The 9,130-nt window shown below is 28.5% G+C and overlaps 1 protein-coding gene across 2 annotated transcripts; it reads right to left on the bottom strand.

The window, feature by feature from the left end:
* Positions 1-6,875: 6,875 nt before the first annotated feature.
* LOC108467846 (uncharacterized) lies at positions 6,876-8,674 on the bottom strand. 2 transcript variants are annotated; one of them, XR_001868921.2, is made up of 5 exons: positions 7,831-8,674; positions 7,663-7,734; positions 7,522-7,567; positions 7,380-7,428; positions 6,876-7,096 (listed from the first exon to the last, which is right to left on the bottom strand). XR_001868921.2 is itself a non-coding variant. In XM_017768651.2 (4 exons), the coding sequence occupies exons 1-3, from the start codon at positions 8,425-8,427 to the stop codon at positions 7,562-7,564; spliced, it is 675 nt and encodes a 224-aa protein (XP_017624140.1). In that variant the 5' UTR covers positions 8,428-8,674; the 3' UTR covers positions 7,192-7,428; positions 7,522-7,561. The 2 variants fall into 2 exon arrangements, 1 of the variants encoding a protein (XP_017624140.1); XM_017768651.2 differs by lacking the exon at positions 6,876-7,096 and having other exon boundaries at positions 7,192-7,428.
* Positions 8,675-9,130: the final 456 nt, after the last annotated feature.

Here is a 9,130-nt window from a genome sequence, read left to right as displayed (position 1 = left end):
CTAAAAAATATGGTGTATAGCCAATAGGTGAACTAAACTGAGCCTTTTGAACACTTACCAAATGTGAGAAGCTAGTATCTATCTTTTTGGATGGTATGAGATTATTATGGGTTTCAACTTTGATCTTGAGTCTTGATCATCAATATACCATTCTATTGGATTATTGGATATGAAATTTTTTTAGAAGAATTAGTATTTGGTTTATTTTTACTAATCGGTTTCAAGCATCTTCATGTGTCATTTTTTTTTATTACTTAGATTTTCTAAACACACCCTAATGGTAGGGTGAAACCAAAAACTTTTCCTTGTAACATTTGAGTGAACCGGCCCAGATGCAGTAGTTTTCTTTGCACAAGTTCCTGGAAATCATTGCAAAAGCTCTCTTTATATTAGCCTCACCATGCCAATATGGCATGTGCTAGCAACACTTTTGAAGGGTGCCTGCTGTTTGTGAAGGAAAGGAGAACAGCATTTCTGGGTTCCAAAATCATTCCTAATATAAATGTGTGGACTGTGGTCATAATGATGGCTGTGATTCTTAATCAATCTTACAACTGACCCATAAGAAAAATCCATTCAAAATCATCCCTAAGTAATAATTGTCATGCAATTGATTTTTATACTTACACCATAATATTTAAATTCTCAAATTTATTATATGGTGATTAACATCAATGATTTGTTATATTTTAGTCTCTCAATCATTAATTATAGTTAATAGTGCAACGGAAGTTAATGTGACATTTTATATTGCAATTTTAAACAATTTTAGGTTAAATTGCATAGCTAGTCCCTATATTTTTAGGAATTTAATTCCTTTTCTTTTCTTTTATTTGGTTTAAATACATCTTTGGTCCCTAAATTTGACATATTCTTTCAAATTGGTACTTATGATTTAGAAAATTTTTAAAAACATATAAAATTCTAATAAAATATAAAATTTCAAAATAAAATATATAACTTAAAATAAAATCAACCTCAAGAACATCTAAAGGCTAAAGGGTAAAAAAATATTAATAAAAATTAAAAATTTTATGTAATTTCTTAAAGCTTTCATATAAGATTGTAAAATTATAAAATTGTAAGATATATATAAATATTATAAATTTGTAAGATGAAACCACTGAAGATTTGGGCAATTGCTTAAAGCTTTAGTATTTGGATCTTAGAAACAATCTTTTCACTAGTTCATTTGCGGATGTATCATCTCTCAAGGTTGATACATTAATATTCAACTTATGTGTTGTTTGATATAGTGCAAAGAAATTTATAAAGATGGAAAAAACGATTGATAGGAAAGATATTTTTTTTGGGTAAATATATATATATATATAATTATTAAAATTTTTTATTTTATCATCTAAAATAAAAGTTTATAATTTAAAACGCACGTTACGTAGTTCGATCATTTTGGTCACCCCATTAAAATCACAAGCGGTAAGTTGACGTGGCAGTTAAAAAAACCGGTATAATAACAAATTTAGCCCTCAACTTTTACATATTATATCGATTTAGTCATAATTTTAAAAAATTAACACTCAAAATTTACAAATATTTTCAATTTAATCCTAACTCTAAAAATTTAAAATATATATAATACAGAAATAGTTTCAAAAAACAATAATTTAATTTTTATTAATATTAAATAAAAGTAACTATATTAACATTGAAAAAAAATAGGACCCTTTCCCTCTCCGTATCCCTAATTCTAAAAAATTTCAAAGAAGGTCCCTCTCCCTCTCCCTAAGATGCAAGCAGAAAGCTCTTGACATTCCCATCTCCACTCAAAACTACAGTATAAATGTGTATAAACTGCAGGAGTTTATTCACACAATTGTGTTGCCAACAACTAAAATAACACTGGTTTGAGCAAACACCAGTTTGATTAATGCCCAAACCTCCACTTATTGTAGAGTGTAGACCTCTGAAAATGCTCAAAACCCAGAACCAAGTTCCTCAAACAGATTATGCTTTTAAAGACACGGCCGAGTACATCTTTATGCATCTAAAGGTGTCAAATTTGGGGTACTCTATTTTCTTCAAAACTTATACTCAATCATAACAATGATTTTAGTAACAAGACCACCCAATATGAATCATCTACTTGTAATTTAAAAAAATACCTGGAAAACAAAACAATTTCACTCCCATGTATTTTCAACCTACCTAAGGAGCCTCAAATGATTCATCCTAGATATCCCCACTTCCATTTAATGCATGCTCAACATCTTCTTCCATACAAAGCCTCATATTTTCTCTATAGAGGGATAGGTTATTTATTTATTTATTTATTTAATATTAATATAAAATATAAAATTGTTATTATATATATTTTTTAATATTTATGTATTTTTATACATTTCTTTAAATTTTTAGAATTAGGATCAAATTGAGAACATTTGTAAATTTTGAGGGTTAATTTTAAAAATTATGATTAAATCAATATAATATATAAAAGTTGGGGTTAAATTTGTTATTATACTAATTTTTTAACTGCTATGTCAACTTGCTGTTTGTGATTTTAACAGTAGTAACCAAAATGACCAAGTTATGTAACATAAGTCCTTAAATTACAAACTTTTCTATTTTGAGAGGTGATTATCTATATAATTTACCCTTTTCTTTTCTATTAACATGTTTGATAGAAAAGATGTAAACGAAAAGAAAATATAAATTTGTTTCCATTCACGGATTATTAGTGTTGAAAATTGAAAAGCATATTTGTTGTATAACCAAGTATCATCTATCTTGGATTCATAGTGTGGAAATCCGCTTAAACATCCAAAATAATTGATGAAATATGTGCTTACCTTAAACTAGTTGTCCAACCACATCCTATGCATCGACAGTTTCCACCAGGATTACATTGTTGCACTACATTAACCCATGTCAACAACTCAACATCAGATTTTTCCCACTCCCCAAATAATTCCGTCATAGCCTTTTGTTTTGCATACTATGCCTTGTGATATTATATTAACCTAAGATCTCAATGATCAGGATTGGGACTCCAACCATCAAACACTTTTGGACCTACAGCATTATGCACTTGCATATTATGTTGATGATTTCATCTCATCCATTCAACAATATATTGGGAGGACTCAAATCTACTTCTTTAAAAATAAGGCATCAATCTTCAATTATATCCCTTGTTAAACTAAATGCACGTATTAGCATTAATCTATTTCTTAATTCTGTATCTGTAATTAGAATCTTAAAAAGTTAAAACTGTCATCTTACATGACTAATTAATTTTTGTAACTTTACAGAGGCCTACGTGTCATATTCCTACTAAACCTGTCATTTGACACGGCAGTTTCAAGATTCCCTTTTAATTTTTTGTTCAACCCATGTCACCACGTGTTAACCATTAGCTAAATTTATCGTGTGATGCGATAAGTTCAAAGGTTTCTCAAAAAAAATTGTAAAACATAATTTCCCAAATTCATATTTGACTATGTGACATTAGGGGTGAGCAAAACTTGATTTGGTTCGAAAAAATTGAATCGAGTTATTCGAGTCAACTCAAATAAGTAATTCGAGTTTTGAGTTCAAATAGAGTTAAATTTTATAATTTGAATAACTCGAATAACAAATTGATGTAAATACCCTTTGATGCCTATCAACTTTGAAAATATGCAAATTAGTCTCCTATTAACAAAAAGTACAAAAAAAATATTTATAAAACTTTCAAATTTTATATTTTAAAAAATTATAATAATTTTTAAAAATTCTAAAGAATATATAAAGAAAGTTAAAATTTTTAAAATTTCAAAATAATAATTTTGAGACCTAAATAAGTTAATTAATGATTCAAGTTTATTATACTAAAGTCTATTATTTTTTTATTATTTTACTTTGAATTTTTTTTCAAATATGATTTCAAATTTATGTACTTTAATATAGAATTAATTATACTATAATAAGATTTTAATTTGACATGTTTAATTTTTAATTTAACTCGTATAATTTAATTCGATTCAATTCTACTCAAATTTAATTTTACTCAATTAATACAAAAATTTTCACTCAATTTGATCGAACACTTAGCCTTACATATCACATCTTTACTAAACTGTGCATAAACAAAAATATAAAATACTTCTCTAAATAATCTGAAAATTAGATTTAATGTTTAAATAATTTCTAAATAATCAGAGAAAATAGATTATGTGTTTCCTTTTTAAGGTGATGTATTTATAACAAAAAATAAGTAAATATTAAATTAAAAAGAAAACCATAAGCATGGCGTAATATGGGATTGGGGATTGGGGGACCCTCTTCAGCATTGAAAATGGAATGACGGGTAAGAAAAGATTTGAAAAGAAATCATGGGAAATGCCTCTTTTTCTGTAATCAAGGCTAACTTTTTTTCCTTTCCTTATACTTCATCATTTTTACCATCACTGTCCAACCTAACTTCCATCACTCCTCTATTCTTTCCAAAATTTACATTTAGTCCCTATATTTTTTAAGAATTTAGTTTCTCTATTTTTAGATTTAAAATTTAGGTTCAATTATTAACACAGTTAAAATATTTCGTTAAACTTATTAGTATAACATTTTGAAATTAAAAAATATATAATTTATAATGAACTCGAATTTAACAAAATAATTTCAAAATTTTAAGAATTAGACTTGAAAAGTTGAAAAGGAAAGAAATTGAATTCTAAAAATAAAAATACAATAACTAAACTCCAAATTTAAAAAAAATACAAGAACTTATAAAATATTTTAACCTTAAATTTTTATTTTAGTGTAGAAAAACAATAGTATTCCAATCTTTAGTTTTAGAGTTGCTAATTATAACCTAAATTTGAATTTAATAATAAAATCAATTAGAAAATGATTAAACTCTAAATAATTTAAGCCTAAAATGTCCTTGAAATATTTAATTTAATTTACAAATCTACTTAAGTTTGGTTTTGTTTTATGAGATTAGATTGCCTAAGTTTGAATATGTCAACCAAAGCAATAAATCAAGTAAAAACCTCGTTTGGTTCACTACTTCTCTTAATTACACTACACCTCCTAAACTATAATTCAAATTCTATTTTTAAAACATTAAATTTATAGGATAACTATACACAATATTTATAATTTCATTAATATGTTCGATTTTAATCAAATTAATTGATCAAACTAAATTATTTTGATTAATTATTCTGTCACCCAATCTAATTCAATCAAACTTAATTTAATTCAAATTGAATAATTAATTAATTAGCCAATACTATAGACTCTATATATTATATAAGCTCAAAATATAAAATTAAAGAATAGACTTAAAACTAATTGGATTTATACAAATTATTATAATGGGCTTAAATTTATAGTAGATTTTTATATTTTAAACTAGAAAAAGAAAGTCTAGGTGGCCATGGCTTCACATCTTCTTCAAATCTTTTTCTTTCATTCCATCACTCAAGTCTAGAATTTTCTTATTTTTATGTAGTGCTTGTTATTATGATTTTAAATTGATGTTATTATCATGTTATTAGCTGCTTTTGCCTCTTTTTTTTTAATAATTAAAATAAAGAAAATAACATTACAATAGTATTCTTTTTCATATCTCAAAGTTATTTGAACAAAAAAATGTAAAAATTTCAATTAATTCAATTAACTACCGAATTAATCAAAATTATTTCAATCAATTAAGAAATTTTGAACTAATTTTAGTTTAGTTAATGATTAATACTTTTATGATTTTAGTTAATGATAATTCAATTCGGATATTAACCGACCATTTGAACCCCTCTAGTTTTAAGAATGCTCCATGTTTTCTTAAATTAATAAAATGATATTCTTCATGTAATAATACTTTGAAGAAATTAGGATAAAATATGAAAACTGAAAGAACATTACACGGTATAAGGTAAAAGCATCGTGGAGACTCTTGTACTAAGAAGTAGATTGCATTTTGCTCTCTCTACTCAAAAAATGAGCAAATTAGTCATTGTATTTTAGATCAAAAAACAAACTAGTACTTTTATTAAAATTCTATTCATTTTAGTATTAAAACTAATCTTTATACATCATCATGAGATACACACGTCATGCAATGTGTAATTATTTAATTATTCCATCAACCATACTAATTTTTAATAATAGAAATGAAAGGAACTTTTAATAAAAAGAAAATTTACTCTTTGATCTAATGTATAAAGATTAATTTACTCATTTTTGAGTAAAAAACAAAATACAATTTCAGTCATAATATAGATTATTGTAAAGTTTTATGCTATTGGAAAGATTTGGAGATGAAGTGAGATATAGTCTTTTAAAATATTGGTTTATAGTTGTATACTTGTTAATTATTCATAGCAAAAATGGCAGGATTAATGATTTTCCTTTTATTTTCCTCTCTTTTGGGCAAGAATCAGATAAAACATCCAGCAAAACTAGGCACTTTCAACTTTATAAAAGGTCACTCTTTTTCTGGTAATCAGTAATGAATATGCTTCTAATTTACTAACTATTAAGACATCAAAACAGAGGCTTGTTGACAGAAAAAACAGAACAAATATGACACTATTATGTTTGCTTTGGATATAAGAAGTTTTCACACAACAATCCATCGCCAAATCATAGAAAAAGAAGCCAGTGGATAATAATGTGTTACTTCAAGAGATTAAGATGATTTTTAAGGTCCTGTGAGTACTGAAACACAAGCTTCCTTTTTTATTATCATCTCACAAGTGCTTAAAGATCCTACATGAAACACAAGCTGACAAAATATTCAAACTTGGGCCATTCAAATTGTCTTGTAAGATGTATAGAATTTATCTTGTCAACTGCCATTCAATTTTGACCAAATCAAAATGCATAATATAGCAACAACAATAAAGATTTCTTCATGCTAAGATGTCATATTTAGTCAAAGCAAATATATATATATATATATATATTAATCAACTAAAATTAGAACCTTCTCAAAGTGTTCCTCCTTGCGAAACTCATATGTATAGAGGAAGGAGCTCTTCCAGATAAAAGGAAGAATGTAGTACCCTCAATATTAAAGTTAATCATCCAATTACGGATTGCAAATTAACTACACAGCTTGAAACTCTGCCCCCCACCGATGTAGGGAAGCCTGTCAAACATCGTAAGCAATCAACGAATTAGAAAATCTACAAAACCCAACACCCCAGAATCGGAATACTTATTTGGCATAGCGAAATCAAAAGCTTTGAAAGAAACTCTCTCTATTTCATCCATATTCCTGTTCATATTTGGTGTCTTAAACTAAAACTCTAACCCTACTCTTCCCTTTGCACAACACATATAAGAAATTAAATATCTTCTCATGCTTTTCCTTTACAAAAGTCATATTTTCATTATACCACAAAAAAATTGAGGTCTCAAATGTGCCATACCCCTACAAAGCTCCCAGATTTGCAAGTTCACTAATACCATATCCATCCCCTGCAAACACCATCATCACCAAACTATTTCAGCTGCAGACTTTGAAATTTAACTAAAAAAATCCCCCAAAGTTAAAAGAAATTTAGAGACAACCTTTCATATTTTGTAATCTGTTTTGCATCTAACAATAGATCTATTTCTGCAGATAAACAAGTTAAAAGAGATTTCGGTTATGAGCTACGGAAATCCTAAATACAAACAAGTTCACATGAAAATTTAGATAAAGCAACAAACCTTAACAGGAGCATCAGCAATACGGTAAGCATCAGCCGTCGTACCAACCAACCATAACCCAGGGAAAACATTCTAAAAAGTCCAAAAAAAAAAAAAAGAAAAGAGGATAGATTAAATGATTATCAGAAAATTAATGAAAAACGAAAACCCAGAAATATTAATCCTTACATCAAGCTGTTTCTGAATATTCTTTGGCCTTTTCTTGGGCCTTCTTGCAGGTCTTGATCCTGTTATAACAAAGATGTCTTCCTCAATCTCTTCCTTTGATAAAGCTATCCAGAACTTCCTTTTTTCTTTCTTTTCCGCAACTCCCCCATTTTCAGCGAAACCCCTTAATCTCATCGACTTCGGCCCCACCGTTTCACTCGTCTTTTCCGCCGCCGATGTCACTACCGCCGCCGACGTCTCCATCACCACTTTTCTAGGTCTCAAATTCCATGGTCTCTGCACAGTCTCCTCCTCATCTTCTTCAGCTTCATTTTCTCGCGGCTTTGACGACTCTTCTTCTCGTTGCTTTCGTTGTTCTTCTTCGCGGTGGCTTTGTTTGATGGCTTTCGGTGGTGGAGGAAAGGATGAGCGGTGAATGCGGGTGGAGCGTGACCCAACACGCGTCGGACGAAGACGGTCGTGGTCCGAGTCGGATTCAGGAGAACGGCTGTGATCGGCGGTGGCAGCGGATGAACTACCACCTCCGTGGGTCCCCCATTTAAGAAACGGAAAGTTGAAGTTGTGTAAAGGCTGAGACTTTATCGGTGCAGTAGCCATAAAAAAATAACAAAACAAGAGCGAACAAAGAAACAACTGCACATAAACGACCAACACTTCTTAAAAGATGAGAAATTGAGAAAGAAAACAAAGCGCGGTGGAGGAAGTGGCGGAGCAAAGGAAGAGCAACCCTGAAAGATGAGAAGGAAGAAGAAAGAAATATCAAATATGTTCGTTGAAGAAATAAACTTTATTTTTTTTCGTAGGTCACTTATACAAAAGCGAGATCACCCGGGGACCGGGTTTTTATGTTATGACTTTTTTAGGCTTGATGTTCCATTTATTTACGTTGTGTACCGGCAGTAAAAGGGAGAGGTCTTCATGAACTGGGGGTTCTCTATATTTATATTTATTTTAAATTTTTTAATATTTACATTATCGCTATATATTATTTCAGATTTAATTTAATTTTTATGTGGTAAATTATATAATATATAAAAATAGTATAATATAAAATATTATAAATTTAAAAATAGATCGGATTAGGGTTGAAATTAATTGTTAAATATTTAAGTTCAAAATTTATGAATATTTTAAATGAGTTTAATTTTTTAATTTAATCTTTTTATTCAAACTATCTTAAATTTCAAACAAACTTTTAAATCTGGATAAATATTTCGACCCAAACAAGTTTGAAAAACCACAACTCTAATGTACTACTTTTGGAAGTTTGGCTTCAGGCCAAAATTGGTAACAAATATGT

This window comes from Gossypium arboreum, chromosome 8, assembly GCF_025698485.1.
Source record: "Gossypium arboreum isolate Shixiya-1 chromosome 8, ASM2569848v2, whole genome shotgun sequence".
NCBI classification, from domain to species: domain Eukaryota; kingdom Viridiplantae; phylum Streptophyta; class Magnoliopsida; order Malvales; family Malvaceae; genus Gossypium; species Gossypium arboreum.
Note: the sequence above shows the minus strand (reverse complement) of the source record. Positions and strands in the feature narration are given on the sequence as shown.

Bases quoted from the DNA above. Each gene is read 5' to 3' on its own strand.
- LOC108467846 (XM_017768651.2), bottom strand. From the start codon at position 8,427: ATGGCTACTGCACCGATAAAGTCTCAGCCTTTACACAACTTCAACTTT. The intron at 7,735-7,830 runs GTAAGGATTAAT...TGGACTTTTTAG, and splicing joins ATATTCAGAAACAGCTTGAT to AATGTTTTCCCTGGGTTATG.